The 18,995-nt window shown below is 35.8% G+C and overlaps 1 protein-coding gene across 1 annotated transcript in view; it reads right to left on the reverse strand.

Annotated features, from left to right (window-relative positions):
- ALK (ALK receptor tyrosine kinase) overlaps positions 1–18,995 on the reverse strand; it is a 1,522,063-nt gene that overhangs the window by 359,498 nt on the left and 1,143,570 nt on the right. The window contains exon 16 of the mRNA XM_044058894.1: positions 14,683–14,747. Within this exon, the coding sequence (XP_043914829.1) occupies positions 14,683–14,747 (65 nt within the window). The remainder of the gene's footprint in view (positions 1–14,682; positions 14,748–18,995) is intronic.

The following is an 18,995-nucleotide window of genomic DNA, read 5'->3' on the forward strand; positions in this document are numbered from 1 at the left end:
TGGGTAGGAAGTAGCTACACACTTCCCTCCTTGTCCCCTGTACATATATATGTGTATATGTGTGTGTGTGTGTGTGTGTGTGTGTGTGTGTGTGTGTGTGTGTGTGTGTGTGTGTGTGTGTGTGTGTGTGTATATATATATATATATATATATATATATATATATATAAATATATATATATATATATATATATATATATATTTATATATACAGGTGCATGCACACACACACACACACACACACACACACACACACACACACACACACACACACACACACACACACACACACACACACACACACACACTTTGTTCAGCTTTCTGTAATACTTTTTCACTAACACTTATCCCCTGTCTAGTTTAACCATTTTAGCTCTATGTTTGTGCTTGCCACAACCTTTTGTATGTGACTCTGAAACTGAAGCATTACATATATAAGTTTAACATTTTCTGTTATTATTTTTCCACTTTCCGCCAAGTGAATAATTTTTATCCACTTTTGCCTTCCACCATTCAGTAGTTACTTGCCTCGTGTTTTACTTTTCTTGGATTATTTTGCTCCTATGTGTAACTGCAGAAAGCATTTTTCTGCTATACTACTCAGTTGGCAGCATTCTGTCACAAGTCTTAATGATCAGAAGTTACCGCAAATCACAGTTTCTGTAATTTTTTAATGCTTACTAGTGTTTGTTTTCATACTGTCTGAGACTGCCTATTCCACATTTATTTCTTCTAATTGAATTCATTAGCCAACATTCATAAATGTCATGCCAGCAAAAAGAAGCAAAATAAAACAGTCTCTCTCATCTTCTTAGTACCCGGTTATGGCCTTGTATCACATAACCCTACCCACACTGCTATTAACTCCCCAAACTCCTCTCTGATCACATGCTGGATCTCTGATCCCCTGTAGGCTTGGTCATCTGAAAGGGTACTTGATATATTTTCTTCTCTTACCAATGTATAGCTGACATTGTATTTTTACCTATGTTCTATATCTTCTTTTACCTGGAGTGTTTTATTAATTTCTTGTTATATTACTATGCTCAGCATACATGATGTAACCTGTTTTGTGTAGTATGCTGGATGCCCTGTAACTGACATTCTTTTACCTATGTTCTATATCTTTTTTTTTTTACCTGGAGTATTTAATTTGTTGTTTTATTACTATGCTCAGCATGCATGATGTAACCTGTTTGTGTATTATGCTGGATGTACTGTATTTGTATAACTTGATGCCGGAGCTTTTCTCCCCGGGCCTCCGTTGAAAATAGACCTGGTCCAGTCGGAATTTCCCGGTTAACAAATGTAAAAAAAAAAAAAAAAAAAAAAAAAAAAAAAAAAATCTCTCTATCAGCCTCCAAATTAAGCCTGGTCATAGCTTTTGAGAGAGTAACTGGAGCAGTACACAAAACCAGGTTAACTTGATCAGTTTGGGGTTGAAAATCCTGTTGAGCCCTTAAGTAAAACCAGCTGGCTACTATGGGACTGTGAATCATAAAAGATGCATGAAGCTGTGCTTACTAGCAATACTAGACTAACTACTTGTGCAATGGATGACAAGAAACATTGTTTACTACAAGGCTTGTAACTACTGTGGGAGTAAGACTGCAGTAGGAAAATACCTTTGACTTTGTTATAGTGCCTCTTAGCAAAATCTCTGGGTCATGTAAGGCATAACGACCCTGGCATAGCCTATTATGGAGCTCTGTTGGGTTAAATATGTGCAGCTGGCCTAATGCCATCATGGAGCATAGCATATTGGACGATCAGTTAAAGATCTTAATTCATAAACTTTTGGTCTCATTTTTTGTCATAACAATGCAGCAAGAATTTGTTGGCTAGCATCTGCCTACAGAGTAATAGGTTCTAGCACATAATATTTAAGAATATGTACTATAATGATAGAGTATTTAAGCAGTTTAACTTTTTTCTCTAGTGCTTTTGACCTAAACCATGCTACACCATACTGCAGTAGTTTCCTAAGTGGTACTTTTACATTTAATAAGTTAGGAATGAACTTGGAAGGACACTGCAAAACCACTAGGAAATGCATAAAATGATTTATCACAAGTTTTCTGCATATTTACAGTAGCTTTATCTGTGTAAGCATTAATGCAGCCCTTCTAAAGTCAATACATGTTCCACATACTTGAAAAAAAGTTTTCTTTTCAAACAACTTTATTCAATTATCTCTTAGGATATAGTCACACATGCACTAATAGAAAAGAAAACAAACTATATTAAAATTGTTTGCAATAACACAAATTATACATAACGTGTTTTCTTTCTTTACAACTGTCTTTTAATCCAACATTACATAAATCACTCAGTTCATGTCTGCCCTATAATCACACTCCCCCTCCTCCTGAACATTATTCTACATGTATTGTTCCCCCAAATTCCATTTATTTCTATAGTTTGTTCCTTCCCTTTTCTCATGAGCCCATTTCCAGTTATTTTATCTGTTTTATAATACTCCGTACTTCAATAATAGTTGGTTTAGATTTTGATTCCCATTTTGTATTTTTTTGGGGGGGGGGCATAATTAAACATAATAAGGTCTAAGCAATTCAAATCCTGTGTCCCAGCTCAAAAGAATAAGTTCCTTAGTTACATTTGCTCCCACAATATTTCTGATAGAGTACACTGTACAGAATGTTTAAAATCTGTCAAATCATTACATTCCCCCAAAGTATGTTCCCAGTTGCCTCGTTCTTCCACATCACTCCTCCAATATTTACTATATACCTAAGGAAAAATTCTTTAGAGTCTGCTTGGGGTATAAATATACCAATGCAAACAATTCACTTTCAAGTGAAAATCCTAAACCTTCTGGACTTTTTTGCATACTTGGGAAGCCAGTCTCTTTTCCCAATCTTTTCTAAGCTCCTCTGATTGATTCTTATAGTTATCAAGAAATAGTTTATGAAATGCCCTACTAATTATCCCATTTTTAACAGTGTCTTTTGTTGATTTGACTAGAAATTCTGCAGCAGATCTTTCACTTAGTACTCTCCTGTCCCATTCTCTCTACCTATACTTTGATATCAGTCCCTGTTAGGGAAGACAGTCTCTAACCTGCAGTCCAAGCATCTTCTTGGCCTCATCCCGTTCTATAACCTTTCCCTCTCTAGTTATTTACTCCCAATACCTTGGTTCCTTTGCCAGTTTTCTCCAACAAATGCCAGTCCCCTCTTGTCCATTGTTTGTACCCCTACTTGCAGTCAACCCTACTGGCAAAATCTCCTTTCTACATTCTCCTGTTGGTTTCGTTCTTAGAATAATTTCTCCAGCTTCATGAAGATAATATTCGTTATGCTGGTTATTCTTCTCCTTAAAGATGTGCATGCAACATCTCACTCTGTCCTTATTTCTTGAACTCCTCCTCCCTGCTTCATTATCATCCCTTTCTACTTTGAATTATAATAGTCGTCTTTTGTACTATGCAGATGAGCCTTATCTATGTAGTTCTAAAATATCCCTTCAAATCACCCAGTTGTATCAGGAGGATCAATTTATCCCATGTAACTCCACATACTTGAAAGAAGCTTCCATGATTAGGATACATTCAATTGTGCTAACTACACTATCTGTCCCTTCATCTACCTTTACTGTGGCTCCCTAGAACACTTCTGAAATTGAAGGGATTTCACAAGATAACCTCACAGATCTGTGTCTATCGATAGGTGTATTTAACGTGCATAGCCTGGATCTCTAGCTTCAACCAGCTTAATTTGCCAGAAACCATAGTTTGTGTCAAGTATAGAGAAGTTTTGTATTAGGCATTTTGTAGCTCTTCTATAGCTGTTTGAAATAGATTATATTCTATTTGGATTCATTTGTTTAAGTTTTGCAGATCTATACATTTTCTGTATTTGCTCTGATTTGTGACGGTTATCTTGCTATTTCCCAGTCTTCTGATTTAATCTTGTTAAATATGACTCACATAATTTCATGGACTTTAATTCTTGTTCTGAGTGCAACTGAAACTCTTTTTAAAGCATGAATCACTGCTATTACTTTGGGATAACGTAGATCTTAATGTGGTATTCAATGTCTAGACAGTCTAATCACTAAAACAAAGCGGAATATCCACAGAAAATGCCATTTTTACATTGTAAAACACTTTGTGAATTATTTTGTCTGAAACTTAAGTGAAGTATTCTCCTTCTGAAACCTCTTCTCATGTAGTTTATTTTCATTTAAGATTAGTGACAAACCTTTGTTGTCGAAGATGGTATAAAATTCAGTTTCTTACATTTAAGTACTGGTATTTTTATTTGATCTTGTGTTTACATGTTCAGTCCTTTTTTCATTTCTAATTTTGTTTCATTAGTTAAAAAAATGCTACTACTATTTCTTTGGTCAGGCATGGTGACCAGTACATTTTAGTCAGTTGTGTGTCCATCTACTGTTTTATTAAGCTTAGCAGACATTGAGGGATGCTGTTTTCTAAATATGTTTCCACATGACTTCAGAACTGTCTGCTTCCCAACTGTTTCGAGTGTTGTTTTGCACTGGGCTATAACATCACTATGCACGTTATATCATTATTGACTCAATTGAAATGGCTATAATCATTAGATTTCTAACTGGTGTTACCTTTGGAAAACAGACAGAATTATTTGACCTCATTGCCCATACCTGAATGCATAGAAAACTTTGTAAAAGTGGTTTCTCTGAATAAGCCTTTTCATATTCTATTAATTATCTTCATGTCCATGTTCAAGTGGTGAAATTTGCCTCTGTTATAATCTGTGGCCTGCACTTATTGTGCTAGTGAACCTCGGGGACCTGTTCTTGGTTCTGTATTATCACATCCTTGGCTTTGGTGCAATCTCTCATTGCAGATCAAATGATAATGATCTTTGGCCTGCACTTATTGTGCTAGTGAACCTCGGGAGCCTTATCTTGGTTCTGTATTAATGGTATCACATCCTTGGCTTTGGTGCAATCTCTCATTGCAGATCATATGATAATAATCTTTGGCCTGCACTTATTGTGCTAGTGAACCTCGGGGGCCTGTTCGTGGTTCTGTATTAACGGTATGACATCCTTGGCTTTGGTACAATCTCTCATTGCAGATAATGTGATAATAATCTTTGGACTGCACTTATAGTGTTAGTGAACCTCGGGGGCCTGTTCTTGGCTCTGTATTAACGGTATCACATCCTTGGCTTTGGTGCAGTCTCTCATTGCAGATCATATTAGAATGCATTATAGAGCTATATCAGTAACTGATATAACAACAGCCCTGCTGTCTTTCGTTTCAGAGTGTCTAAAATCAGCTGTCAGAAAATCACTCTATGTTAAATGCTAGGCAGAGACAAATCATTTTATTGGGGGTCTGTACTCATATTTCAGTTTGAAATGGTCATTCATCACTCACACAAACACAACTATCATTTACTGACTCACAATATTCCTGAAAACTTCAGTGTTGAGTGGATTTGCTGATACAGAGGTGGGGGTGACTCCATCTCTATAATGTTCAGTACTACTTTGAGAATGGATAAAAACATTTAAAATCAACCTGTAATAGTCTTTTACCAGAGTAGTCTGGCAGATACTTATGGTGATGTTTGGTCACTGTACTACTGCCCAACGAGCAGATAAGGCACTGTAGGAGAAGTGGTAAGCAAGATGTGGAGAGAATACATTTGTTCAATGTGATGCCATTGTTATCAACCACCAAGATGGACAACATAAGTCTTTGAGCATGATTCAGGAACTCCCATTGCATGAACTAGCAGAGAGGTGGTGATAGTGTTCTGAAGATCAGGTCCCTACAGCCCTAAGCCTGGGCATATACAGCACTGCACTGATTAGGATTGTGGGATGATTTACACAGTAGTTGTACACCTATCATCATTAAAACTACACTGGTATACATTGCATGTTGTAGATCCATTTGTTGTGTCTGTCCATTTATATTTTGTCATATTTCAGTGTGTCTGCAGCTGTAGTACGTTTTGTTATGGTCAAGTGGAAAGATCAGTTTATTTTTTATAATGTGTATAGTAGTTCCTAGTTAATATATGCAAGGTTTTTGGATGAAATTTTTATTCTTTGAATGATAGTGGAGAGAAATTACAATTTTTTGGAATAGATTAATAATACAGTGGAAATTTAAAAATTTCCAGTAATCATAATAGAGACAGAATAAACTTCTTGGATGTTGAGTTATCCAAGGATGTTATGGGTAAAAGGTTTAGGTCTAATATATTTTGTAAACCTGCCTTTTCAAACTCTTATTTACATTTTTCTAGCTGGCACCCATTACATCAGAAAAAATGGGTTGTGAAAGGCCAGCTAGTTAGGCTGGCCAGAATGGGGTCTGAAGTTGACGAATTTTTATAATGAAGTAGAAGTATTAATTAGTATGTTCTATTAAGTAGTATGTTCTTTGCAAGGGGATACCCTAAGGAATTCCTAAATGGCATCAGAGCAGAAGTAGTGACAAAAAGGGAACTGGGAACTTATTTACCCATTTTATGTACTACCTCTAGAGAATTGCCTGGTCCAATGACAATCACACTAATAACTGTAACAATTTTAATACAAATATATTCATTACTACATATTCATTAGACATTAAGGCCATCATAAGGGCTGTACATAAAATTGGCCCTTTATTTCTTTTGATAGAGAATGTGCTAAGTTTTGGGGGGATAAACTCAAAATTGCATTCAGGAAGGATAAAACCTTCAAAAATAATTTGGAAATTATTAGATCCAGTGACAAGTCAAGTTCCCTTAAGATATGGAACTTAAGTGTGGAGCATGTTCCTACTGTCTTCACATTTTACAAACAGATAGTCGTGATATCAATGGTGTTTGTTACACAATCAAATGTCATTATACTTGTCTAAGTAGTATATTTAGCACAGTGTGCAAAATGTCCGGTTTACTATGTGGGAAAGAGTAAAAGGCATCTTAGGGACCGTATTTATGAACACCTACTGGACATAAAGAAATACAATGTTTTTAATGCTTTGTATAAAATGTTTTTTAATTCAATTCTCATCATTTTAAGTTTATGTTTTAGATCAAATTCAGAGTGATCAGCAAGGTTGGTTGTTTGAGGAACATTTAAATTTATGTGAATTGAAATGGCAATTAAAATTGAATGCTATGAAATATCCAGGTTTAAATGAATCCATCACTTTAAATCATGTGTTGAAGTTGAGAAGTTACAAGGCTAAATTTTAATTCATTAATTCACTAATATATTTATTTTAATTGATGGACTTAATTATTGAATTGATTGGTTGGATAGGACATGTGATTTAAAAAAATTGTATTCAAATCTTTTTATATGTTTGTATTTTGTTCTGATTAAGTTTCTAAAATAAGAAACAAAAGCACTTAACCTTTAATAAAATCACTGGAGCTTTGCCTTTTGCAACAGAATTTGTTTTGGTATAGTTTAGTATTTAGTTCTTTAAAAAATTCTGAGCAATCTGAGGAAGCATTGTATTTTTTCCAGCAGTCTTACTGAGGTGTGATGATATATGTCTTCAGTAAAATGGATAGTTTTAAGACTGTGCTCTTTTGTGATTTGAGGGATACATATAATCATAGGCATAGCACCTTTGTAGACTGCACAATGATAGCAATGTTTTTTTTTGTCAGCTGCAGTATGGTATTATTTAAAAAGCTTGGAGGCAGTAATAGCAGCCGTAGAACAGTCCAAGTTCTCTGACATTTTGGAAAGAATTCAAATGAGCTGGGAATGGCATCATTACATAAAATTATTCTAGCAAGACTGACTGGAAAGGCCTCAAACACTGAATATGTACAGCTGGTGCTTCTGGTGATGATTTCAGCACCTTTAAGATGATTATAATTCACTGTGGGGAATTAATATGAACATGTTCTCAAAGGAAATAAAAGAGGGCATCAGAGAAACAAAAATGGTCCTCAGCTGCACGTGGAAGTCATTATGGGAGATGTGACTTACTTTGTTATATTGAGAAGAAAAATAGAAAAAAAAAAACAGTTGACAGTGATGAGTCAAGAGTGAGTTCAGAAAATACCACTCCACAGAGAGGGTCTGGGCCCTTAAATAACTTACTAGAAGGCACTGAAAGACAATGAATCAATGAAATAGGTCAAAGTAATTTTGGGGCATTTCCCCTACTGCCTGCTGATCATCAGCCCCCTCCCAACCAATCACATATTCATTCCTCTATCATCAGAGGGTGAGGATCATCTGGGAGAGGCCATCACTAAGGCAGACATCTGAGGGTGGTTGGAATTTATGTGCTTTGGGTCACTAACCCCATCTGCATATGTTGTGTACTGTCTCATAGTTTGGCATGTAATGGTCAAGCCAACAAAGGTCTGTTATTCATTTTTCTGGGTAACATAACCACTCAAGGCTTCTGGAAGCCAACTTTCCCATGTAGTCTCAACCTCCAATGGGAATTCTATCACAGGAATGAGTGCTTAGATATGTTTTCCACCTAATACACTCGAAGGTAGGTGAGCTGGCAAAATTGGATCACTACTCCCTTTCCCTATGCCACCTCCAACAGGTGACTAAACTGCTATTCAAACTTGGGTCATCTACGTCATAGTCAGAGCTTTGTACCTGTATGCCATCAAAGCTAGCTAATGGAAGGATTGAAAGGTGACTGAAATAGATTTCCGAAGGGAAGAAGAAACAGATATCTGTAAGGGATGTAGAAAAAACCCTTGCGGGTGTTAGTTAGACCATTGCATTTCTGCTATCAGCAGTTCTTCATGCTCATGTAATCAGTTTTCATTTTTTTTTTTTAGAAGTGACTAAAGAAATTCAGTGCAAGAACATCAGATAACAGCAGACTTTGCAATCCAATGACTGAGGCAGTACACAAATGCAAGAACATTTACTTTCATAACAGAAAGGGACCCCTTGAACCATTAAATATGCTACTTTCTCTCCCTACTTGATTTGTAACACAAGATATTTAAATAAATCCCCACCACTGAGAATAACTGTCTGCTTCTTGCAATCCAGAAGTCCATTTGTAACCTTTGCCCATTCTACCTGTTGACAGGCTGTAAGGAAGAACATTGTTTTCATATCTGGCGAAAACCATCCTCTGTTTGCTTTTTGTATCTTTAGAATGTGTCCCTTTGTCCATTTTGCAGAAGTATTTTTATATTTCTAATTCTAAGATATCTACTCTTACCTCCATTCTTCATGGTCATAAGAATTGACCTCATCTGGTCATATTTTATATGGCCACTGCTACAGAGTATACACCATATTTTGTTGTCCTCCTCTGCTGCATGTGTCCTTACAAGGATAAAACCTCCAGAACAGCAGACAGTTCTCCATTTGGGATCTTATCAAGGGTCTACAAAGATGGATAACAGCATCTTGTGAGAATTCTTTTTATATATTCTGGTATTGCATTACCCTTTCTTGCTGTTTTCTGACAGAGATTTGGTGACCTGTATATCATTACATTTGGCTATATAAAGGATCTGTTCTACATTTGCTATTGCTACTATTTTCTCCCCTCTTGTGCACTCCTTTCACATATTTTTGTCTTCTAGATGAAGAGACCAAAGAAGTGCTGGTGTGAACATGTAAAGAGCAATGCAACAGCTAGCAAATATAATGATAAAACTTGGGTTAATTACGGCTGACAAATGAAATGCAGTACTGGGGCTTAAACAGATATGTGTAAATGTCCTAGGTAAATAAAGTGTTATGTAGCACAACAATACATTTTCACTAAGAAAAGCTACGTAACCGCTTGTCTGTGCAGTACATTCTGTTCTTGAAGTAATAATTATCTGCTGTGATATCATTATTTGTTGCGAGGGGATTATCAGTGCAATCACACCTGCATGATCACACTCTATAGCCCTAGATATGGAGGAAGCAACATGAATAACAAAACTCAGTGGGAATGAAAAGGTCAGTTTTCCTACAGAAGCAATTTTTGGAATAAATGTAGGAACGCACCCAACTCACAAAATAAACTGTTATGCATAAGCAAAATGACAACCATGTAGGACAAATAACATCAATCCGATGATTAAATCAGTTTATTCAGTTGACTAAAGTACTTACTGATAGCCCAGCTAAATCTACCTCAAAACAGGAAAGTAGCTGACATATTGGCAGCCACACCAATTAGTAAAACTAATACAATGAATAATAAAATTGTATTTATACTAAATGGAAGAAAACATACATACACACACACACACACATATATATCTATCTATCTATCTATATATATATATATATATATATATATATATATATATATATATATATATAAACATACGAATATAAAAAGCATACTGATGTTGCAGTAAAAACAAAAGCTAATGCTCAAATGTAAGGGATATACTACATCACTTATCAAAACAGACAAAGATTAACAAAAAGTATACCATACGATCCTCTTTACCACAAATACGTTAAGGTGGGGGAAAAGGGGGCAGCTGTTGAGGGCACAAACTGTTAAACTGTTATGGGGGATGGATGGCACTCAAGAAGATGTGCTGATTAGTCTCTGCAAGTCAGTGTGATTCCTGGTAATCATGTATGCAGCCATGAGTAACGTTAGGGATGCCTAATTGATTTGTAATGCTGGCCCCTGCTTACACTTATCAAGGGTATCAGAACTTGTCAGAGATTTGGGATGCATGGCTAGGCTTAAAAAGGCCCTTGTGGTCATTAGCCTAGTAAACATATATGGACCTATCTGTGCTAGCAACTGTAGTAAGGAACTAGGAATAGGAATAGGAAAGGGCTGCAACAGGAAGACTTCCTTTTTGTCTGCAGCTCCACAGTGCTTTTTTTTTTACTTGCCAGCTCTGCTTAATGTGGTGGTGATTAGTGAACTGCCCAGTTGTGTCAGCTACAGCTCTGAAAGTAACACAAGTGTAATTTAAACACTTAAAAAATAATGAAAAGAAAAGTAAGAAAATATTCGAGAGTAAACACAACATAGAATATTATCCTGAAAATACTTCCTAGCAAGCAAGAACAGACTGAAGACTATCAAATGGCTGTAACAAACTGAAAATGACAGAAAACCTAAAACAATAGCACACAACAACTGAATGAAACAATAGTTGTATCCCAATAAGCTACATGTCAGATATGTGCAAGAATCATAAGTACTTCGGTGAAGCTTATCATGTCTTTGTCCTGAGGTGCATCAACTTCTCTGTTTGGCTATATTAATTCAAGATGTGCAGTCAAATGCTTGGATGCGTGTGTGTGTGTGTGTGTGTGTGTGTGTGTGTGTGTGTGTGTGTGTGTGTGTGTGTGTGTGTGTGTGTGTGTGTGTGTGTGTGTGTGTGTGTGTGTGTGTCTGTGCAATGGGGTAGGTTGGGGAGTCTTGTATTCCCCACAAAATAGTGTGACTTGAAAAAGTGAGTTGCTTGCTTTGTTTTTGATTGTATTACTTTTTGATTAACTGACTTGCAGTTGGCTGATATAGTTCCACTCTCGTTACACCTACAAAACACACAAAATATATATTGTCAAATACCTTCTGGGCAATCAAATTTTTAACTAACACATATTATGTACAAGAGCTAAACACAACAATATATTTGATGATGTATGGAATATATTGGACTGATGACAATGTTACTCTTGCAACTTTACAGACTATAAAAACCAATGACCGAGCGACCACTGAAACCAAAGATGCATGCCAGTTGTGTGCTGCTTAACAGAAGTAAAAACAACGCATACCAACAGTTATAGAAATGCTATATAAATGTACAAATGTATGTAACATAATCTAGCTCTCAAATGCAGAATTAAGGATTTCCAACAAGCAGTTGTATAAGCAATAAAACTGTGACTGGTCGCCCCAGTTGCATAACACTGACCACCTCCAATCTATATAAGATAGATTAGTCTGGAGATACTTTCAAACTGCATGAATAGGAGCAGACTATGGACAAAACCCAGATCTGGAACTTAAAAAAATACCTGAGTACATATTAAGATATGGAAGCAACACGGGAAGAGTTACATTTAAATTTGCCATAAATCATATACCCCATAATACATATGTCCCAAAACATGGTTTCAGTGCAAACTATATCAAAGATAAAGCAAGAAAAAACTAAGAGTCCACTAATTCAACAAGATGCAAGCCCTAGAAAGATTTATACCATGAAGATATAATCTGTACACAATCAAGAAGCAAATTAGCTCTCATGCACACAAAATGGTGTGAAAACATGGCGTAAGTTGCGGAAAAATAAAACATAAACCCATATATTGCAAGCTGTCGTACAAAGCTTTAGTTCAACAGAAAGCAGCTACACAGATGTTATAAGAGAAGAGGCAAACAGCCAGACACAGCTTACTGTATTGCTAGAACTGTTTGACATATTTAAGAGACACACATGGTGGAAACCTCCCGACAGCAATAGTTTATTGATTAACTTTTAGAGTTTGCAATCAGAAAATAAAACTGAAAAGCCAACTGTAATGGTGACTTTTTTGGGGGGAGGGGTGTGGGAGAGGTGATATTAGTGTTATGTTTTTGTTGCTCTACTGCCTTGTAACACTGTCCCTCAGTCCAGAACTGCACTACAGTGGCAAATACTATGTAACTCCCAAGGATTATCAAATTATCCATCCACATAAAGTTCAACCAAAGGCTACAATCCTTTTTATAGCAATTGTACATTATACATCAGGACTGCAGCAGCATGCAAAATGTATTCCTGAAATTGGCAGAATATGTATGGAAACAGTCAAAAGTCATGCTTTACCAATTTTGGTGAGATATTTAAAGGCACAGTAATACAGTAACAGCAATTTAAACATAAGATGGTCATTACTGGTCAGTCCCTCACCAGTTATAGGTTGTATCACCTAACAAGTCTAGAGATATTTAAGCTGCTGGACTATAACTCGTCCATCTTTAGATGGCTGACCAAGGTGATCTAGATGTACTACTAAACCAAGACCATGAATAATGCAAAGGGAAACACATTTGCAACATCAGCAGACCAGTTTTGAAATGCTTCTTTTTTCTAATTTTAATATTATCTCCTTTACTTTCTCTTTTTTAATTTTTGGGTACTCACCCCCATGGCCATTAGGCCTCCATTTTTTGCCCTGTTGACCTATTTGTTCTGTAACAGGGTGAGAGGACATTGGCCCATTCATTCCTAATAGAGACAAAAATATGGCACTGAGAGCAATGTCATCATGCATTGTGGAAGTAGGCTTTGTGTTATGTATGTGCCTATGTCTCTGCAATGTCATCATGCATTGTGGAAGTTGGCCTTGTGTTATGTATGTGTCTATGTCTCCGCAATGTCATCATGCATTGTGGAAGTAGGCCTTGTGTTATGTATGCGCCTATGCCTCCGCAATGTCATCATGCATTGTGGAAGTAGGCTTTGTGTTATGTATGTGCCTATGTCACCATGCCATGGTTTGACTGTGTCGATACTTGCAGATGATAACTGCATGCATGCTACTACACATGTAGCCTTCACTTCAAGGAGCTATACACCATAGAACAAGTACTGAAGTTAGGGTAGTCTGTGTGAACCAGCCACAGTTCCTTCCCAAGAGGTCAGCAAAGCAGCAGTTGTCTCTCATTTCCCACCTCACTGTGCTATTGCTTTCCAGTAACTGGCTTACTAGTTGTACCTATGTTATCTGGAGCCATAATACCCTACCTTTTAAGGTCAGTGTTTTTTACTGGCTAACTCACTGTCTTTACTAGTTGCATAGCATAAACCCCTTTCTTTAGACCCAGTGACCTTACTAAGTTCACAGCAATATAATATTTCATCATCTCCTTTGCCTTGAGTTACTATGGCCATATAAAATGTTATCACTGAGAGGCATTTCCTGGTGGAACACTGATCCTACACTTGCCTGTGGATTCACCATGACAGATTGCAAGTGGTCACCATTGTGTCTGTGTAAAAAGTCCATCATTTTCTCCATAATTTCGTCTCCATATGAAGGTGGGTTATGTTACATCATTGCAGAGATGTAAGGAGACATTTATTGTGTCATTCTATGGTATATTCACCTTGTTTTGCCTATGTCCCATCCATTCTTATATTTTTATACTGTTTCTTCTCCGTAGGAAAGAAGAACAGCTGTAATATGCTTAAAACCCTTCCATCTTGATTTACTTGACTTAATTTATGTTCCTGAAACCAAACTGCCAGAATCCCAGACAGAAAAGTATCAGCTATGTCATTCAAATGACTTATGGGTAATTGTAGTAAAAAATTGGGATAAAAATAAGATGCAAGTAGTTAGCACCAGGAAAACAATATTTGTGATATGTGTCTGTTAAGAGCTTTAGGCAAGCTGGATTTTCTTAATTTCACAATTTTCCCCAAGTGTTTCTGCATTTTTGAGTAGTACTGCAATATTTACTGTTGATAATGAAGCCCAAAGTAATAAACTAGTACTTTCATAGAGTTAGTCCTTCCAAAATACTAGCATGAAATTCTACTACTAAATTACAAACAGGAAACATATCAGGCTTTGAAACAACAATCATGTAACAATAATATAAAAGTATTAATGGAATTTCCAGGTGTTTGCCGTGAGGAGTATTTTTCAATGACATCTGGTATCTGACAGATTCATTACCAAGTTATTCATCATTTCAGCATGTGCAGAGTGTATAATGAATTAATATCTTTTTTCCACTGCTCACCTGATGATGAGGGCTTCCATAAGGAAATCCAGCTCGTCCTGTTCTGAGCACATTTCAGGCAATGTCTAATATAAGGAAAAAGAAATGCAGTTAACATATTTTCCAGATCTTTTAAATGCAACAGAAGTTAATACTTAACATTAATATGGGACAGACAACATCAGGAGACAGGAGGAAGTATGGTAGACTGTAAAATTTACCATTCATAATGTATTCAGTGTGTGCACAAAAGGAGACTGAGGCCATATCATCGAACATTTGAATGTTTGAAAATGTGAAAATAAAATAAATAACAAAAAAAAAAAACTAAACAGTGCTAGCAGGGGGCAAGCCCCCATGCACTCCACACACCCCTAGCTATTTAAATATACCAACTCCAAGATCGCACTACATTGCAGTAAAGGAAATCTTCCTGTTCTGTGCTCTACGGAGATCCCCATTCAGACTGTTAGAACTTTTAAAAGTTCAGTCATATGGTCTCGGCCATATGAAAGTCGAACAACTTTTAAAATTTCGACCATCTGAAGGGGACCTATATATATATATATATATATATATATATATATATATATATATACACACATACATATATATATATATATATATATATATATATATATATATATATATATATATATATATATATATATATATATATATATATGTATATCTATATCTATATCTATGGATAAGCACTTAAATACAGCTGAAATTGAAGTCTTGCTTCAATCAGAGGTTGTGGTCTCTCTGCTCACTATAAGGCCCTCCTTATCCCCTTGTCATTCAACATAGTATATGTTAGGAATAACAAAAGACTATGTCACAAATGGATAACTTGGGTATGATCAGGGATGATTTGAGACCACTCAGGAACCAGGAGAAAAAAGTTGTAATATGCCTGTATTTTCACCTCAGGGATACTGCCTCGGGCATGTACCTCATTCTACCTAAGGGCTGGACAGTCTCTGCATACTATGTGATTCATTCATATTTTAACAATTACAGTGCCATATACATTAGCTCACAGACACTGACCTAGGGTGGCTACAGTGTGTAGAGGACTGTACAGCCAGGGTACTAACAGATACCTCCTGTTATGGGCATATCAGTCCTGTATTGCATGGTCTTCACTGACTACCAGTCCTATATACTAAGTCAGCCTGAATAGTTACTGGTATCCTAGTGATAGTTTAATTTGTTCCACTTGCTTGGTGATAGGCTACTAATTCCTTTACTGATCTTTTTGTTTGATATTTTTCTATTTTAGTATATTAAATTTACTGTACAATGTTTAGTATTTAATGCTCTGGTAATGTTGTTTTGTTTACTGTTCCTATGGCAGTGCACTGTATGTTTTGAAGTGCTAAAGTTAATTTTCATTACTGGATTTTCTGCACTGCATATGACAATGCTACTATCACACCTATTTGAAAGTATGGTCACTTTCCACAGCATGGTTCCTTTCAGCCTTTCTGTGTGCTGCTTTTTTAAAAGTGTGATGACATTAAATAGTAAAAAAAATATAGACCATTTTCTTACTATGGGTATGTCCAATATTATGAAAACAGGTGAAAGTAATTCTTTTTTCACCGGGATTTCTTCAGTGATTAATAATTATTGTTCATGTCCTTCAGTCCACCCTGTCCAAAATTTGGAAATGAGCATTGCCTCTCAGGTTCAAAAAACACAAAACAAATATTTTTTTTCTGACAATGACATTTACAAAATCCAAAACGGATAGCTGCACAACAACTACTTGTTAGTAAATTTATTTTTGTTTTTCTAACCTTGAATATCCTCATGGACGGTGCTACTTGCTTTTCTTGGAAAGCTACTTCTTGTCCATAATGTAATATAAGGGCACAGTTTATGAGATTGCAGTGTCTCATTCTGTCTTTTCAGATTACAGTCCCATTCACTTAAAATGGAAATAGTGACAAATACTGTCAAGTTTGAAAATCCTCAGTAAAAATGTCATTGAGTCTTTTGGAGTAACACTAATGTATTTCCTTCATACATATATATGACACCACCTGTGAAAAGTTTTTACAGAACAATTGGGAAAGGTTTCCCTATAATTGGTCAAGTTATACAACTGCATGTTCACTTTATTGAATTTTTAAAATCAAAAGGTGTAACTCAAAAAACTTAAACACATACAAAAACTTTTATAGGATAATAGGAAGTTACTAGGCTATTGGCTCTGAGGCCCTTACAAGCCTAGGCAAGAATTTAGCCGATGTTCCAACAAGTCTTGTCTTTTCTTTTGCAGGGCCAAGCTCCTTTTGCACCTCTATGTGTGTGGGTCTTGGCTCCCACACTTCCTGTAACTTACATATGTGGCCTTCATCTACCTGAGTTGGTCATAGCTCATGTAGATATGAAAGATCCCATGGCATGTAACGAAAATAATAGGGGCCCTTTATTTATTAAAAAAAAAACATTATTTACAAGATATTACTTACAAAAATGCATAATTACAAAAAGAAATATTGTTAAATTTCCTTCCTTTACTATTTTAAAATCAGAATTATCTTACCAAGTTTTCATCCTTATCAGACCCCAACTCCTCTTTCCATGACCACCATCTGATTTTACTCAATATTGTCCCCAACATCCATTTTCCATTAAACATAATTTCATTTATCCTTTCATTCCGTATAACCCATGCATCATAAAATATTTTATCTATCCTTTTAATGGTTTACTATCAAAATGTCGACCTGCAAAACATTGTTCTGGCCACAACATCGAAGTAAAGGGTGAATGTGAGATTATTCGACTACACACAATGTCAAATCTGCTAAATGAATTCAGCAGATTCGACATTGTTGTTGAACAGAGCATGTGGCTGCCATATAGAAGCACACTTAATGTGAAACTGTTATAGTTAACATCATGGTTTTGCAGGGGGGCAAGTTTCCCTGCACCCCCTACACTCCATGCTAACTTTATATTCCAACTCCAAGATTGCACTACAGTGAGGAAAGGGGTGAACATCCCACACCACACTGTACTGTGATCTCTGTGCAGTTTGTCGAGTTGTGCATTCAATGATATGACTTTCGAACATGGTATACTTGTCAACATGGTATCCGGACATCTGCAATTTGTTTTTCCATGTGCAGAGCATCCATGTTCGTTATTATGATAGGAAACCACTTTAAAAATATTCTTTAGGTCTCTTCTTGTAATACCCATATTCAATCATATCCATATTTATTTTATCTACTTTTTTATATCTTCCAAGAAATTTTCTTTTCATAACTTTCCCATAATCTCACTACTCTTTTACATTTCAAAAAACATGTTCTGTAGTTTTTTCCCCAAAATGTAGAAATATTATTTCACTTTTTTTATATGACATATTTCCTTTTTATTGATAATTTATCTATTGCCAGTCTCCACAAAAATATTGACATTCTACTTTCTTATTACACCATTTATTTCTTACTTTTTTCCTTCTGTTAGATTTTCTGATAGGTTACCATAAAACAATACTGTATTATTATATTTTATACTGCAGCTGTATTTGTTTATTTATTTGTCATTATTTACTGGTAAAATCTGACTAGGTATTACCCATTTTCAGTATAGACCTGGGGAGAAAAGCTCCATTTGTTTGCATTGCATTATACTTAGTTCCAGTTAAACACAGTGTAATTATATTTTATTTACAGATACATTAGTTACATTTATACATTCCAAGATTTTACATAGAGGTTACTAAAGCAAAAGCTTATATGCAGCTTAGTGGATTGTAAAGGCAGCAGTTATGTATAAAAATTGTTTGTCATTTCAGTGAGAGGGTGAGATTATTCTGTTTAAGGAGAGTAATTTGAGAGTATTGCATGGTGAGCACAAAGTCTTAACCTCGTGATGAACATGTGCAGCACCAGGACTGGTTAAGATATTGTTTAAGCAGTGGTTTAAAACTATTGAGTTTGTCGGAGAGTTTTATTTGTGTGAGGATGTTATTTCAGAGTTTATCAATGCATTGGGAGTAGAGCAAATCTCCTGCAACATTATTTGACTTCTCTGTGAATATTAAGAATTTGTTACTAGAACGGAGGTCCCTTGCTAGAAAGTAGGGCAGTAATATGTTTTTTTGTGCAGGACATTTTTCTGGATGAGTTAGTTGTGAATATGTTAGGTAGTTGTGCAGTTCAAGCCAGTTTAATTGTTTTAAGCTATGACAAGGGTGGATCCTATGAAGGAGATTGGTGGCAAATTTAGATATTTTATTGTAATAGGTGGCAAATTTCTTTCTTTGAGTATTGTTTAAGTTTGATAAGTTAGGGGCAGTGTATAAG

Source organism: Protopterus annectens, chromosome 1.part2 (genome assembly GCF_019279795.1).
Source record: "Protopterus annectens isolate FY-2018-M chromosome 1.part2, PAN1.0, whole genome shotgun sequence".
Lineage (NCBI taxonomy): Eukaryota > Metazoa > Chordata > Ceratodontiformes > Protopteridae > Protopterus > Protopterus annectens.